Genomic DNA, 18,192 nt, shown 5'->3' on the forward strand with positions numbered 1-18,192 from the left:
AATGATGTCCAAACTAATTTGGCTCTCACTCACATTAATAGAATCTCATATCCTACAAACTCTAATTTTATCTTCCAATTATTCCTATTACTATTCAATTCCGAAAGAAAAGAATACTCCATTCTTATAAATCACAAAAAGCAAGTTAGAGAGTGCTCAACGTTCACTATAACTATATATATACAGCAAAATAACAGTTGATAGTTTCAAGAAGCAGTAGAAAGTTCAGTGTCTGAGTTTGCTGGAAATGGCAAAAGATTTGAGAAGTTCAGGGAAAAACACATATATGAGAATGTTAGATGTGAAAGGTGAAGAATGGATCCTATGATATGTTCTATTTTTGTTATCACTCCTAAAGATAGATGTGTGATTTCCATAGGAGGAAGCAACATATTCATTAATGCTATGAACTTCATTTGACCTGAATTTTTTGAAAAACTTTACCCATTTATTCTTTTTCTCATTCCTTGAAGTGCTAGTCCTTTTCTTGCAAAAGATTATCTTCCACTAAATCTTTTAGCCATCCACTACAACAGGTGTCCTAGTAAGCTTTAAACACTCCACTTTAACCATCTTTTACAAAATAACTTGTTTCAACCATTAAAATATAATTCTTCATCACATGTTCTAAAGAATCTGGAGATTTTCATATGATGTGTTATATTACTGGTCCTACACTTTTATTTCTTTCAAGTTCATTAGAATATGAATTTTCGTTGAGTTTTCCCATTATTTGGTATTGTTTAGATGCACTTTTGATGGATGACAATAGAAGGGAACAATCTTGGCTTACTGTTGGTAGTTAAAGGTCCAAACAAAGGTGATAGTTCAGTTGCTAAATGGCAAAGTCGGTTTATGGACTTGATGTCAGGGGCGGCCCAACCCTAAAGCAAGTGAAACACTTGCTTTAGGCCCCAAAAATTTAAAGGCCCCAAAATTACTAGTATTCTTTATATATAGTAGTATATTATTTATATAATTATCTTTTATTATTGATAAATTTATTTCTTTATTGTCATATTAATTTTTAATAATTCGATTTCTTCCTCTAATTAATATAACTAAAATAATTTTCTGTCAATCTTATTTTACTTTTTTACTTAATTATATTTCTCTATTCATTAGTTGGTCACGTAACTATATCTAATAATCTAACTTATTAATTATTTTTCTTACATAAATTATACTCTCTCCGTCCCAATTTATATGAAAGTGTTTGACTGGACATGGATTTTATGAAATAAAGGAAAGCTTTTGAAACTTGTAATCTTAAATAAATCATAGAAGTTTTTGGGCTAGAAATCATCTCAATAATGGTAAAAAAGAAAAATCTAAAGTTGAATTGTTACCAAATATAGAAAGGGACTTACTAAAAAAAGGAGTCACTTATGTTTTCTGGATTCTCCCATTTCAGTTGTGATGCAATCAACGTTAAATTCATTTAATTTTCTGTATTTTATAAAACTAAGTTCTCATTTTTTTTAATTATACATCCTCACTTGTCTAATTTTTTTAAAAACGATGTTCATTTATATATATATATATATATATATATATATATATATATATATATATATATATTAAGGCCTATTATTAAGATTTTGCTTTAGGTCTCCAATGAGGTTGGGCCGCCCTGCTTGATGTCTGTAGCTTTGACTTTGTTAGAAGGAATCTTGGCATTTAAGCCACTGGTTCTTGCTTTTGACTGTTCCCGTGTAGTCAATGGCGTACACAGGGATTTACACAACCAGTGTCGACTTATTGTCACAACTTGACTTGTACACCGGTTTGGGTCAGGGATATTTGCTCCTAAAGTTTTACTTCTGATTCCAAATTTTATATTTACTATATATTGTTTTTCAAGCAGTATCGGCCTATTGTATATATACATATTACTTCTTAGAATATTTACACATAATTTATTAAATTATGTGTGACAAAAGGATGCTGGATTACCCCACTTGATTCTATGCATCTTAAAGTCCTTTTTTTTGGGGGGGCAAAAGATGTCCATCTACTGTAATCATTTTTTGATGAGAAGTTTTTTGGCCAGATGCTTTTTTTGGGGTGGGATTTTCATACGATAGACATGCACCCTGTCCCTACACACTCTATTGAACTATTTTTCAAGAGATGGCTTCTTTCAACCATCAAAATAAGATACTCATTGCATGTTCTACATATTTTATTATATTAGAAAACATTATAAATGACAAAACCAGAGAGTTGACTTGCCTGAACTGTTGATACTGGAGGTCTCATTGGAGATGATTCTAAAGGTATTGAATCACAGGCTGAGATGAAGGTCCAACTAACCAGGGGCGGAGCCAGAGACCAAATTACGGGTTTGGTTGAACCTAGTTGCTTTGGGCCAAACTCTGTATTTCTCTTGAAAAATTTATTTAATATGTATAAATTATTAGTTTAGAATTCAGTAACCTAAAAAGACTGGAATACTAAACCCATAAATTTCAAATCCTGGCTCCGCTTCTGCAGCTAACTGATGTTTGACTCTTTGAAGTAATATTGGCATTCAGGTAAGACTCCAGCCATTGAAGGTGTGGTGGCACTATTGAGATTCTTCCATCAATCAAAGTCTTGAATTTGATTGATGAGAATGGAACGTCTTTCGTTAAGGAAGAATGCTTTACCCCCTAAAGTTGGCTTACCCAACATAATTTGAATTAGTCAGACCAGTAAGTTTCGGATACCAGATAGTTAAAGCGAAAAAGAAGTCACTCAAACTTTTGTTTTCTCTATGAGATGTGCAACTTTTTCTTGGTACAAAATATTCATCTACTATAAGAAAGCAAGAAGGCTTTTCGAGTTTAAATGTGTCTTTAGTATCGTAAATACAACAATATATGAACCATTTTAATTTACTTGAACCATTACAAAGGTTATTCCATACATGTTCTGTGAAAATTACTACTCACTCACGACTGCAATATCTACCAAAGCAATGATGCTCATAAGTTCTCTAGTAATTTGAGAGCACTGTTTAATTTAGATAAAAAAACAAGAGAGAGATCTCACCAGAATTGCTGGCAATAGAAAGTCCCTTCAAAGATGAGGATAAGGGTGATAAATCAACATGATTTCCAACGACAACACTGATACCAGCCCTGTTTTCTCATTTTCTTTTATTTTCCAATATAAATCCAACTAAATCGGTGGGGGCTTAGGATTTGATTCCTACCCTTTGATTGAAATTGAGTAAAACCAAGAGTCGCAAAATGGAGGATTCCAACATGGGCGCGGCAACAGTTTTGGAGGATTCGATCAACATAGGATTCAGTGATAGTGTAAACAATCCTTACACTTTCTGTGTATATAAGTAAATCCTATTATGGTGTAGAAGGAATATTCAGAAGATTAAAGATTGTAGCTTCAACTATTCCAAACAAGCCTATCCAGTCATCTAGGCACCAACGTTAAGGATTTTTCTTCAAAACCTGCTATATGAATCCTCATTGATCTTTAAGCTCATCTCGGACCAATATATTCTGTATTGTGATGATTCATCAGACTACTAGTTTTACGCTGGTTGTTAGCGTACTGCAACACTTCTCCTTTATTTACAGTTTTTGAACTAGCTAAGAGCAGCTAAATGAATCATCTGTTTCTAGTTCATAAGCCGGTAATTGAATTAGAGCTACCCTCCTCTAGACGAGATTGCACCGGCTTTACACATACGCGGAGTTAAAAGAAGAAAACAAAATGCTGGAGATAAATTGATGCACCAGTTAAGGCGTGATAAAATAATCTCACCTTTGATGGGATAAGGTGGGATATCTAGGATTAAGTCTGAGATTAAATTTATACGGATAAATTTATACCATCAACCAAAGTCACACCTTATTCCGCATACCAAACGACCTTTAAGTAGTTACAAGTGTGTTCTCTTTTGTTGAAATGCAAAATATCTTATGACAATTTTGCTTAAGTGGCCAAGTGATAGACTAAACTCAAACGGGAATTGCAATGAGTTATTTGTTGTTTTGATTTTAGAAAAAAAAAAAAAAACAAATATCCAAACCACTGCAAAATAAATTAATTACTCGAACAAACTAGCTGAAAAGTAAAACCAAATATCCAAGAGCCATTTTTCTAATGACTATCTTGTTTTGACTGAACTGAATGTAAGGTTTGGAGTTGGTCATCAGCTGAAATTGGAAATAGGGTATGAATTAGGAAAGAACGAAGAATGGAAATAGGGTTATGAATTAGGAAAGAAGAGTATAAGTAATAAAGGACACGTGGCAGGAGGAGGAGCATTGGATAAGTACAGGTGGAGATTAGGAATTGTAGCTGATATAATATAATGAACGGCAGAGATTATAAGGGAGATAGGTTGATCGGAGGGCTGAGACTAAAGAACAGTCCAACTAAATAGTTAGTTGGGCAATCCACTAAATATCTTGGAGCCGGTATTTTCTTAACCGAATTCTCACCCTCTCTCTTCTCTCTCTCTTCATTTTCCATTTTTGTCATTCTTCTTCCTCTTCCTAAATTCCTAATTTCTCTTTCAGGTTTTCACCCACCATTACAGCTGATCAACAAGCTCAATATGCATTTTATTCGATTGTTGCAATTCAATTTCATTTTTTTGTAATAGAATTTCTCGATTGAATTCAATAAAAAACACAGTTGGGATTCGATTCTACTTCTTACTTACTAGTATATTACAACTTGGTATCAAAGCAAATTCCTGGCCCAATGACGATTACAGAAACAAGATCGAAAAGTACAGAAGAATCAGTTAAGAAATTAGACATGCAACTGCAGAATTACATGGAGACTAATGATGCTAGATTGGAGGGTTTGGCCAAGAAGATGGATCTCCTAATGGAGAAACTGATTCCCAATCAAGAGGGAATTCTGGGAAGTGCGCCGGGTCTTCAATTAGATGCTTCTGGAAGTAGACTGCACAAGAATGACCAATTCGAGCAAGCTAGATTCCAAAGGAGCAATCACCATGGTCGGTTTGAGTTCCCATTTTTTGATGGAGTTGATCCCTGCTCGTGGCTAAGGAAAGGGGAGAGATACTTCCACTACAATCGAATCTTTGACCCTGATGAGAAGTTGGAAGTAGCTGTCCTGCACTTAACAGGTAAAGTTGAGGCATGGTTTTTCTCATATCATGTTAGTAAAGGTGTAATCAAATGGCATGAGTTTACTGAAGAAATTTGCAAAAGATTTGAAGGAGCTAGTAATAGTAAATTCAACTTAATTGGAGAATTTAAAAAGGTTGAACAAAAAGGAACAGTAGATGAATATTTGGAAAGGTTTGAAGATTTGAAGGCCTGGGTATTGATAAGGAATCCCACCATTCCAGAAGATTTTTTCCTAGAATTCTTTGTGGAAGGTCTCAAGGAAGAAATAAGGCATACAATTAAGATGCTTAACCCTTTCACCCTAAGTCAGGTTGTGGATAAGGCTCGACATCAGGAGAGGCTAATCCAAGTACAGAATAGGAAGGAGAGAAGTCAGTGGGGAAGAAGTAATATTACAGGGTATAATCAGACTAATGGGGTAATGGTTAAGGGAGCTAACTCTTCAGTGGGAGGCCAGGGTAACAAGCTCCTTGAATTGAGGAAAGCTCAAGGGCTATGTTATAAGTGTGGTGAAAAATATCATGTTGGGCATCAATGCAAAACTAAACAGCTGAATACTATGTCTGCTTCAATTGATCCAACTGAATTGGAGCAGAGTGAAGGGATAGAAGGTGATGTTAAGGAATTGGAGGAGATGCCAGGGGAAGAAATTATGGATGAAGCAATTAGTCTGAATGCACTTTCAGGTACTGAAGTCCCAAATACCATCAAGTTGGGAGGAGAGGCAAAAAGGAACAAGATTACTATTTTGTTAGATTCGGAGAGCACCCATAGCTTCTTGGATCTGGAGACTGCTAGGAGGATAGGGTGCCAAATTATTGAGGCAGTCCCTATGAGAGTGACTGTAGCAAATGGGAACCATATTACAAGCCTACATTCTTGTCCTAGATTCAAATAGAAGATACAAGGGGTGGAGTTTGAGGATGCTGTGAGGCTTGTTAGATTGGGGGGAAATGATATGATATTGGGTGGTGACTGGATGAAGGGACATAACCCTGTACTCTTGAATTTCATTGAGTACAAGGTCCAGGTGGCACATAAAGGGAAGAGAGTGGAGCTTAAGGGCATCTACAGTCAAGGAGAATTGAAAAGTATGACAGCAGTGGGAGTGAGACAACTATTGAAGAAAGGGCAGGCTATTTGGGCACATCTCTTCACACTCTCAGCCCAGGAAATACCAATGACAGAAGAAATACCTGCAGAAATTGTTGAAGTACTTGCAGACTTCAAAGATGTCTTTGATGAACCCACATCCTTACCACCAAAAAGAGGCCATGATCATCACATTCCCCTGAAAAGTAATGCAAACCCAGTCAGCCTGAGACCCTACAGGTATAACTATTTTCAGAAGAATGAAATTAAAAAATAAGTTAATGAAATGTTGACTAGTGGAATGATACAACCAAGTCACTCCCCTTTCTCTTCTCCAGTATTATTGGTCAAAAAGAAAGATGGTAGTTGGAGATTCTGTATAGATTACAGGGAACTTAATAAACTGACAGTGAAGGATAAATTTTCCATTCCATTGGTAGATGACTTAATGGATGAATTAAGTGGTTCTTGTATCTATACTAAAATTGACCTTAGAGCTGGCTATCACCAAATCAGAATGGGTGATAAAGACATATACAAAACTTCTTTTAGGATACATTTGGGACACTATGAGTTTAGAGTCATGCCTTTTGGCTTGACTAATACCCCTGCAACCTTTCAGAGCCTCATGAACCATATTTTTCAACCCTTTCTCAGAAAATTTGTACTGGTTTTCTTTGATGATATTCTAGTATACAACCCCAATAACCACATCCACATATTACACCTCAGAAAAGTTTTAGAAATTTTGAGGAAGGAAAAACTTTATGCTAAGCTATCTAAGTGTTCATTTGGACAGAATAAGGCGGAATATTTGGGTCACATCATTTCAGGGGAAGGGGTAGCTACTGATCCTTCAAAAATTGAGGCTATGGTTAACTGGCCTAGACCAAAAACTATCAAACACTTAAGGGGTTTCTTAGGGCTCACAGGTTATTATAGGAGGTTTGTCAATTCTTATGGGGTTATCAGCAGACCCCTGACCAATCTTCTTAAGAAGAACTCCTTCCAGTGGTCAGAGGAAGCAGAGATAGCCTTTCAGCAACTTAAGTCAGCCATGTCATCAGCCCCAGTTTTGGCCCTAGCTGACTTCACCAAACCATTCATTGTGGAGACTGATGCTTGCTCCACAGGGATGGGAGCAGTCTTATTACAGGAAGGCAGACCCTTGGCATATTTCAGTAAAGCATTATCTCAGAACAACAGGGGATTGTCAACCTATGAAAAAGAATATCTAGTTGTACTAATAGCAGTGGATAAATAGAGACACTATTTGATGGGGGTCACTTTATAATCAGGAAGGATCATCAAAGTCTCAAGTACTTACTAGAGCAAAAGATTACCACTGCCCTTCAGCAAAAAGGCCTCACCAAACTCCTTGGACTGGACTATGAAGTTCAGTACAAGAAAGGTACTGAAAACAGAGTTGCTGATGCCCTTTTAAGAAGAGAAGAAGAAGAACATATATTATGTGCCATTACTAGTTCTGAACCCACCTGGATGCAGGAGGTAATTCAGAGTTATGACCATGATCTTGTGGCTCAACAATTGTTGCTTGAGCTAATAACAGATCCTTCAGGCAAATCTGATTACACCCTTCAGCAGGGCATTATCAGACATGACCAAAAAGTATGGATAAGGAGGGGAGCTTGTCTAAGAACTAAGATCTTTGAAGCCCTTCATAAGTCTCCTATTGGGGGGCATTCTGGGCAATTGGGAACTTATAAGAGGATCAAGATGGGCTTTTATTGGCCTAACATGAAGACTGACATCTCTAAATGGGTGGCTGAGTGTGATACATGTCAAAGAGTAAAAAATGAAAATGTACACTCTCCAGGATTACTACAGCCTCTTCCCATCCCAGAAATGCCATGGAAGGATATCTCCATGGATTTTATAGAAGGTTTACCTTCTTCTGAGCACAAGAATGTGGTATTGGTAGTCATCGATAGACTGACCAAATATGGACACTTCCTAGCATTAAAGCACCCTTTTTCAGCTAAGGAGGTAGCCGAGTTATTCTTACAGGACATCTATAGGCTGCATGGGCTTCCTAAGTCAATTGTGACTGATAGGGATGCAATATTCACCAGCCAATTCTGGCAGCAGCTCTTCAAGTCAATGGGAACCAAGCTTAAAATGTCTACAGCTTATCACCCTCAGTCAGATGGTCAAACTGAACGGCTTAATAGATGCTTGAAAACTTATCTGAGGTCTATGGTTTTTGCATGCCCTAAGAAATGGTTCAAGTGGTTACCCTTAGCAGAGTGGTGGTACAACACCAACTACCACAACTCACTCAAATCTACACCATTCCAGGCACTATATGGATTTCCACCCCCACAGGTTTCACTGGGATCATTACCATATTCTACATAACCTGTGGACTCTTACTTGGCTCAAAGGCAACAAATGTTGACGTTTCTTAAGGAAAACTTAGTCCAGGCCCAAGCCAGGATGAAATTTTATGCAGATAGGAACAGGTCTGACAGAGTTTTAGAGGTGGGAGACTTTGTTTATTTGAAATTACAACCCTATATACAATCATCAGTAGCAGTGCGGAGAAATCTTAAATTGAGTGCCAAATACTATGGGCCATACAAAGTGCTACAAAAGATTGGGTCAGTGGCTTATCGTTTGGAGTCGCCGTCAAGCTCACAAATCCATCCAGTCTTTCATGTCTCTCAACTGAAGAAGAGGGTGGGACCTTCTATTGCACCTCAGCAGCAACCTCCTAGCTGTGATGACAGTGGTCGAGTTCTGGTACAACCAGTTGCTATTTTAGACCGTCGTATCGTCAAGGTTAATAATGCAGCTCAAGTGAAAGTTTTGGTACAGTGGGCTAATTTGGGGCCAGATGAGGCAACGTGGGAAGACTGGGGCTATATCAAGAGCCAATTTCCTGACTTTATCGCTCAATCTTGACCTTGAGGACAAGGTCAGTGTTGATCGGGGAGGTATTGTAAGGTTTGGAGTTGGTCATCAGCTGAAATTGGAAATAGGGTATGAATTAGGAAAGAACGAAGAATGGAAATAGGGTTATGAATTAGGAAAGAAGAGTATAAGTAATAAAGGACACGTGGCAGGAGGAGGAGCGTTGGATAATTACAGGTGGAGATTAGGAATTGTAGCTGATATAATAAAATGAACGGCAGAGATTACAAGGGAGATGGGTTGATCGGAGGGCTGAGACTAAAGAACAGTCCAACTAAATAGTTAGTTGGGCAGTCCACTAAATATCTTGGAGCCGGTATTTTCTTAACCGAATTCTCACCCTCTCTCTTCTCTCTCTCTTCATTTTCCATTTCTGTCATTCTTCTCCCTAAATTCCTAATTTCTCTTTCAGGTTTTCACCCACCATTACAGCTGATCAACAAGCTCAATATGTATTTTATTCGATTGTTGCAATTCAATTTCATTTAGTTGTAATAGAATTTCTCGATTGAATTCAATAAAAAACACAGTTGGGGTTCGATTCTACTTCTTACTTACTAGTATATTACACTTGAACCTGAATGGTTGAACAGAAGAAAGATTGCTAAGGACACAATTGTTTTCAGGAAAATTCAGATTCCATTATCTCAAATAAAAAAGAGCTGTTGAAATACATTCGAGAATACATAAGCCAATTTAACATGCTAGCTCTATGTCGAATCAAACACCATCACATAAACGAGAGGAGTAAAAAAAATCAATCCTCCCCATTCGTTCGACTAAATTATTTCCCTAATTTCAAGGGTGCAACAAGAAAAAGGTAACATGATATTTACAGAAGAAACATTATATTGGTTTCTTACTATTATACATATGGCTACTTCCGATGCCCTGACGACGCCATGAGAATCGCGACAGCTGCTGTAAACATAAACAACATGCCAGCGAGGAGTGTATATGTTTTTCTTGACGATCTTCTGTACTCTCCAAATAAAATTACACCCCAAAATGTGCTCACAAGAGGCAGTGCCTGAAATTTTCCACATATTTCAAATGACTAAGTGTGTTTAACACAAAGAATCATATAGTAATCAACAACAACAACAAAAAACCGGGGTCTGGGAAGAAGGTAGAGTGTACGCAGACCTTACCCCTACCTAGTGAAGGTAGAGAAGTTGTTTCCGATAAACCAATCATATATAGTAATCAATCCGATAATATACATATGCCCTCTATTTCATTTTATGTGAACCTGGTTCATTGGACACATAGTTTAAGAAATAAAGAAAGACTTGTGGAAGTTCTTGTATTAAACATGTCATGACATTTGTGTGGTTGTAAAATTACATAAACTGGGATAGTTATCAATAATTTCTAGAATTAGCAGGTTGTAAAGAGGTGTCAACTGTATGTTTTTCCTTTTTCCAGATTCTTTAGTGGAAAGTTCAATATGTAACTCCCTTATATGAGTTTTGCAGATCGATAATAAACTCAGATAAAGGAGGAAGGTTCCTTACGATGATTGGATAAACCAGAATTAACATAGTGGATTCATATAGTCAGCTCAAAATTTCTTGGGGATTGAGGCGTAGTTGATATACATAATCGATAAATGTACAAACCTGAACAGCATCTGCAGCTGCGTATCCAGCAGCTTGACCCCCCATGAATTGTAGACCATTACCAAAGCCACACAAAAGTCCAGCCAAAAGAGCCCAACCTCTGCCATTCCAGTCGTTGAGATAAGCCTTGAGCGACGACTTGGGTGCATTTAGTATAGGGTAGTATAAGAAGGTGAGGTTCAAAACCATCGCAATCACAAAACAAAAGGATGAGAAGTAGAAAAATGCTGTATAGACAGTCAAGTGTGGAACTCCAGCTTTAAGAGTATGCCATTGATCATTTGTCGCTAGGTTAAATGCAGGCGAGAACATTGAGAAGCAAATCCCAGCAAAGAAGGTTATGGCCAAACCAATGAACGTTCCCTTCCCAAAAACCTGCAAACAAATATGAATTTAACAATTAGGATGTAACTACTTTATATTTCACAAAAACATAAGTAGTTCTTATTGTTGTTACACCTACATTAAATTCATTTCCAAGAGTCGTCTTAATCTGGTTATAGACTTATAGGCAATTATGGCGATAAAGTGTGAGCTTGGAGAATCATTACTTAGACTACCCTAAACTTGCCTTCACAGATAAATTGTTTATAAGGAAGGTTGTATCGGAAGGATTTGGCAACAAATAGAGCAAAATTGTCACAGAGGACTCTTATAGGCAACGCCAACTTTGATTGAGATTGAGGCATACCAGATTTATTAGCAATTCTTTTAAGTAGCACATTTTTTAAAAAAATCTGCAGTAGAACAAGAAAATACAATGCAATAAGAAAAAGAAATTCCGACCTTGATTGATCTCGTGTTCTCAAGTTCTATAAGGAAAGCCGCAGTCCCAAATTTTGCCTTCCCAGAAGAACCTCCATCCTCCAGATCATTTGTACTACCTTAGGATATTCAGCATTTCCAAATTGAAAAGAATTAAAAAAGGGAAGCCTGCCACTTTAATATAATGGAGAAGATATGGAAATTCACAATACCTGCTTTAAAATTTGTCTGTTTGAAGGAAGAAATTCCATTAGCCCTGCAAATGTGCAATTAAATTGAACATTGTGATTATTGGTAAGATATTATAACACAGTTGACACAAGATGGTTATATTATGGACCTAAAAAACAAATTTTGTTTTTACAAGTTGAAATAATCAGAAGAAAGGAACCATAAACATTATGATTTCCTCATTTGCCGAAGCAGTGTAAATGATACTCTTATACGAATTAACCAGGGAAGTATGCCTAGCATACTGATGCATACCCGACTCCATCTTTACAGTCATTTGAATAATCATCAAGCTTGGTTTTGTTATCAGCGTTGTTGGACGAATGAACAGCAGAGCCTAAACAAACGGCAATCAAGAAACATCCAACTCCAGGAAAAAGAATCTCAGCTTTGTTAATTTTGTCATCAAGGTAATAATTCAACGTCGTTCCTGCCATAACCAAAATAATAGTACATGTCATGTTTCAACATCGGCTTACCCCCATTCCACAGAAGACAGTCACTGACTCACTTCAGAAAAATGGAAGTTGCTGAAGTTAAAATGATACCTATAACAACTGTAATACTAGCAGAGACCACTTCAGTGACTGATAAACCAACAAAAGCCCAAGCATATTGAGTTGAGAGGTTCCCAAGGCTGAGGACCATCCCTCCAGCCATTGCGAACAAGACACTCGGCCAATTATCCTGCAATGTTCATTGATAATAGTAAATCGTAATATCCAAAAGAAATAGGAAGTTCAGAAAAGCTTGTTATTGTGCAAATTCAACTATGACCAACATTAAGCGAGACCTATGAGGTGTTGATGGAAGTCCCCATTACAAGAGATCTTTCGAACAAAAAATGCACTAAGCTCTCGCTATGCGCAGGGTCTGGGGACGGGCTTGACCACATTGAGTCTTATGTACGCAACTGAAATGCAAGAAACTGTTTCTGCAGTTTGAACACGTGAACTCTGGTCACACGCAACAACTTTTACCCCTTCTCCCATCTTAATAAAGTACGAAAAGACAAAATGGATGTATTAGCTAGTAAGGGTGACAGCTACAATCCATATAAGGTACTCTAATAGTAGCAGACGTGTTAGTTCCTAATAGCACATCTTCTTCACTGCTTCGTTGGCGCAGACCTCTTGTCACATAACACAAATGTTACTAAAACTTCAGGTTGAGTGGGAAAATTTTCTCAGTCAAGTTGATGAAGGAACACATGAATAAATCAAACTCTTGGTATGTAGGCGAATCAGCAGAAATGGAAACAGAAGAACGGATGAATATGAAGATTATTATTCTGAACCTAAGAAGTGGTAAAAGCTCATACATATCTCTCTTCAAAAAGAATATAAATCATTCCCTGATTTAACTCTACCTATCAAATAGAAGTATATGCTTTCTGTACATCATTGCTATAGATTTAATTCTGTACTCCCTTAGGAGAGAAAGTACGCCAACGTAGAAGACGCATGTGGATATTCACACTTGCCAAATCAAACAATGTTATAAATTGAATACAAGAAAAATTGACCTTATATTACAATTGGTAGCTTGCATCAATGCCTAGTCCCATTTGAAAAGACATCAAGTTCTTGATTTTGAAGGGGCACTAACCTGAGAGAGTTGAGTGAGGAAATCAGGCATTTCTGGTGTGCTTGGCCCAAACTGACCAAAGGTTAAAGCAATGATCACAGCAGCCAATAGATTTGTAATAGTATAATCGAGATAAGTATGTTGAGGAAGACGCCCTCGTCTTTCGAGCAAAGTCAGCAGTGCAGGCCATGTCCCTAACAACAACAGAGACAATAGCATACAAGCTATAGCCCCTCCTTTGCTCTCTACCATATACATCTTCAATCCACTAGATAAAACACCTTCAGTTGAAAGTATTACCAACTTGGGATCTCTCCAAAAATCCTAGCCAAATAAGGGAAAAGAAGAGGAAAAAACATTGAAGATTCAATCTTTTAGTTGTTTCAACAGATTAACAACACTCCCAAATTCAATGCCTGCAGCAAGTATCAATGAAATGGGAAATCAGCAAAGAGCTCCTCCACTGCCTTGGGAAGCATATCCCCAGAGACAGGGAACTGGGATTTGTCATATACATATCTGTGGCTGCACCCTAAGAAACCACAAAGATAGAAACTTTACCAATCTGTTTACCAAGAAAAAAGTAGCATACTCACAAATTTACCCCACAAAGTTGAGAAAAAAAAAATGAACAATCTGAATATAGCATAAGAAAATTTATAGTGATGCCAACAACAACAACTACTACGCCTCAGTCCTAAACAAGTTGGGTTCGGCGATATGAAACCTCACATCTTTCATTTAAGCTCAACTCATATACAACAACAACAACAACAAACCCACTGAGTTTTTACAAGTGGGGTTTGGGAGGGTAAGATGTACGCAGCCTTATCCCTACCCTCGAAGGGCAGAGGTTGTTTCTGATAGACCGAAAATGAGCTCACCTCATATGACAAGAAAAATTCTGGTGATATAAGAATAAAATTGCTGCTATATATAATGTTTGCTAAAATTTTTGAGAAATTGGAATCAGCAGAATAGGATCTTTCCTTACTAGTTGAGTGATATGCACTTATTGCAATTCTGTAAAAAGATTTCATGATCAAGAGATTTCTACTATTTAAAGGAAATCATTGACTACCAAATTATAGCTTTCACAAACCATTTCAACTGAAGAATCAAGTCTTCTACTCAAACATCATCCCAATTACTCACCATTTCAGATTGCAAAAGGGAATCAAGAATCTTTAACAAAAAGAAAAGGGTAAAAAGACAAAACAGTGAACACTTTTTTGGACTTAACCACCATTTGGACCACCAAATATCCATTTGTTGCTTCTCAAACATGAAAACCACTCACCATATCAAAAAGCCAAAGGGGTATCAAAAACTTAATTTTATAATCATAAAAAAAGAATCTTTCAACATTAAACAATATATACAAACAAAGTTTTCGTGCAAACACAAGCAACAGCAATAACAATAACAACAAATCAGTGAAATTTCATGTGTGGGGTTTCGGGTAGTATAGTGTGTACGACCTTATCTCTGCCTTGAAAAAACAGAGAGACTATTTCCAGTACGGCTCAGAAAACACAGGCAACATCAACAAAAAAAATTAGATTTTTTTTCACCCCAAAGAAAAAGATAGATAACCAACCTATATTAACAGACCCCACCAAAAGGATTTTCAAGAACCCCACTTCTTAACAAGAATGGAACTCCAAAATGTACAGCAAAATGAGGATCTCTGAATAGCAAAGTGAGATTTGGATAAGTGGGAAGCATTGGTTTTTGGTAACTACAAAAAGAGCAGTGAATATATATAATTATAGAAACTGCCATTATTGTATATACTTGGGATATGAAATCAAGGAAGATATATAATTTATATATTTTTGGACAAATGATTGATGTACTTAGTTGTGAATCATGGTGTCAGAATCTTGGCTGTCGGATTCTTGGAATCTGACGGTTAATAATTAAGGTTGTTGCTCTAAGATGTGACCATGTGGACATTATTATCGGCGGTCAAATTGGATGTTGACAATATTGAATGGACGTCACCTTTTACACTACCCCAAATGAAAGGAAAATTTAGTACTTCACCTTATTTATTGGGTGATTGTTGAAAGTTGAAATGTGGAAATTTATGGGGTTTTTTTTGTTTTTTTCTAGTTTAGGTCAATGTTCTTTGTCCATTTCTCTTTTCTATTCTTTTTCAAATTCTCTTTCTTTATTATTCTTTTTTGGTATCTTTCGTTCGTTTATAACTCTCTCTCTCTCACTCCTTTCTTTTTCAATAGGACTAATGTTTACTCTAACTGAAGGGGCACAGTATATCCAAAAATTACTTATTTATAAATTAAATGATAACTTTCAAAGTGAAATGTCCTTCCGTTCCGAAAAATAATAATTAACGTACGATAATCAACGCATAAAAGTTTGGTGTAAATTTAAAAATATCATGTTTTAAATATTGAAATGAAATGTTACAATTTACAAGCTATACGTGAGGTGGACACATGTCCTTAGCAGGATGGCTTACGTATTCTTCAACACCTTAACAATATAGAAATTTTCAAAAAATGAATACGTAATTAAATTCATATTCTTTGCCACAAAGAAGGTAGTAAATACAATATTAATTTGTACTTTCTTTGGTTCACTTTAATTGATTTTTTAGCTGTTTTCCCAGGAATATACATTTTAGCATTAATTAACAATAAAATTAATCATATTATCCTTAATTTGTTTATTGAAAAAACAACAAATAATCTTAGGCACTTTACTCCAAGGACAACTTTGAAAAAAAAAAGTTAATTCCTTCTTGATATCTGGAAAAATCAAATATTGTGGACCACAAAAGGCCAAAAAATCAATTAGAGTGGATCGGAGGGAGTACTCACTAAATTAATATCTCCTCCCCTCCCCTCCCCTCCCATGTCCGCTTTAATTGATTTTTTGGTTGTTTTATGGAGTACATATTAAAGAATCCACCTTTTGACATTAAACAATAACAAAATTGACCATATTAACATTTACTATCTCTTTATTTGTTTATTGAAAATATAGCATATACTCCAATATTCTTTACTCCAAGGAAAGCTTTAAAAAAAAGTTAATTCTTTATTGATATATGAAAAAATCAAATACTGGAAAAAAAAAAAGGTCAAACAATCAATTAAAGTAGAGGGGGAAGTGTATTATAAATCCACCTTTGTGTTGACAGCTTTGACCAACAAGAAAAGGTCAAATCTCTCGGCTCTAGCCCTTAAGTAGAGACTATTGGCTTTTGGATTTTCTCATTTCCACTTATTCAAGTGGGAAGGTTTCATAACGTAGAAAATGACACAAAAAAGTTAGGCATATGTCAAATAAGGTAATTAAGATATAAGTTTGATTAGGAATTGTTTGAAGTTGAAAAATCCTATCTTTACAAATTACAAATCCTATCTTTAAACATGCAAAATATTTAAAACTGAATATGCCAAAAACTGTATAATTATCAGCTAACTTTGAAAGGATTTAAATTTTCAACTCATGCTTAAAAGCGACCACTTACCCGTGGTTGACTATTTACCCCTAACAATTATTTTTTCATACTCAAGGACTCGAATCTGACACGACTTATAACAACACAAAAATATACTTTGCATTCACAGCCATAATTTTGCACCCAATTCACCATGTCTGATTGCCCAAGGGAAACGAAAACGAAAAGAAAAAAGACAATATTGAACATTTCTTTTTCTAGATTCAACAACCATTTCCCAACCAAAAAAAAAAACCATCGTTATTTCTCAAACATAAACCACTCACCATGTCAAAAGTCAAGGGGAATTCATCAACAAAAAGTAAGAGTACGAAAATAAAAGATAGATGACATACCAATTATATAACCCCACCAAAACAATATCCAAGAATTAATTCACTTCTTAACAAGAATGGAACTTCAATAAAGCAAAACGGTGATATCTTGCAATTGTGAAGAAGCTAGGAAAAGAAGAAGAAAAGGCAAATTAAAAAAGTAATGAGATATTGAAAAGTGGGTAGGAATATTGGTAATTGGTAACTAACTACAAAGAGTGAAGGGTATAGATATATATAATCCCAAGTGCAATTGAGCTCCCATTTTACTTGGGATTTATTTATTTATATATTCTTTTCTACAAATTGATTGAAATTGCTAGAAATGATTGAAATTTTATAGCTGTTTTCGTGCTCATACTTAAATTAGTATGTGACCAATGTAGCCAAAGTCTTCTTCCTCCTTAACATTTGCATTTCATGTGACATGTTTTAGTAGACACTTAGGAGAGTAGAAGACTTTAAACATAACTAAATATATATAAAATACTAAAATTGTCCTTATTGTGAATAATTAATTGAGAAGTGGTGAAAGCTCCACATGTAAATGAATATATTACATAAAGAAAGGTAGGAAATAAGAGATAGATGGCATACCAATTATAACACCCACAAGAACAATTTGCAAAAGTACTCCAATTCTTAACAAGAATATAATGGAACTCCAAAATTGAAGGAGGAGAAGAAGCAAAGCAAATTGATATATGGGGAGAAGTGGGAAACATTGGTTTGTAACAAAGTGAGAAAAGGATATATAATTAGTTATCTGAACTCCCATTGTGGTATTGTACATGAGATATCCACAGTGAAGTCAAGCATATATCAGCCATTCTTTTTTTACAAACAATTATAATTGCTTAGGTGTATGTGAATATATTGCTGTCTTTCCAAGAATTTGACACTAAACAATTGCACCGATCAGGACAGTAGTAAAGTGATAAGTACTCATCGTTAATCAAAAATTTTGGGTTCGAGTTCTATGTATAAAGTCGTCTTTTATAGAAAATGGTCTACACCCCTTAATGTAGATCTTT

At 35.9% G+C, this 18,192-nt stretch overlaps 2 protein-coding genes across 10 annotated transcripts; one reads left to right on the plus strand and one right to left on the minus strand.

Annotated features, from left to right (window-relative positions):
• The first annotated feature begins 8,666 nt into the window (after positions 1-8,666).
• Positions 8,667-9,134, plus strand: LOC142178039 (uncharacterized). The gene has a single exon (XM_075247358.1). It carries the CDS (start codon positions 8,667-8,669, stop codon positions 9,132-9,134), a length of 468 nt encoding a protein of 155 aa, XP_075103459.1.
• A 628-nt stretch (positions 9,135-9,762) lies between these two features.
• Positions 9,763-17,980, minus strand: LOC107785001 (ureide permease 1). Of its 9 annotated transcripts, none has more exons than XM_016606219.2 (9): positions 17,756-17,979; positions 17,180-17,284; positions 13,370-13,672; positions 12,310-12,448; positions 12,017-12,191; positions 11,743-11,786; positions 11,552-11,649; positions 10,766-11,140; positions 9,763-10,173 (listed from the first exon to the last, which is right to left on the minus strand). In XM_016606219.2, the coding sequence occupies exons 3-9, from the start codon at positions 13,604-13,606 to the stop codon at positions 10,021-10,023; spliced, it is 1,221 nt and encodes a 406-aa protein (XP_016461705.1). In that variant the 5' UTR covers positions 13,607-13,672; positions 17,180-17,284; positions 17,756-17,979; the 3' UTR covers positions 9,763-10,020. The 9 variants fall into 9 exon arrangements, with proteins under 9 accessions (XP_016461705.1, XP_075103930.1, XP_016461704.1 ...); XM_075247829.1 differs by having other exon boundaries at positions 13,370-13,880; XM_016606218.2 differs by lacking the exon at positions 17,180-17,284 and having other exon boundaries at positions 17,756-17,980.
• Positions 17,981-18,192: the final 212 nt, after the last annotated feature.

This window comes from Nicotiana tabacum, chromosome 24, assembly GCF_000715075.1.
Source record: "Nicotiana tabacum cultivar K326 chromosome 24, ASM71507v2, whole genome shotgun sequence".
Taxonomy (NCBI): domain Eukaryota; kingdom Viridiplantae; phylum Streptophyta; class Magnoliopsida; order Solanales; family Solanaceae; genus Nicotiana; species Nicotiana tabacum.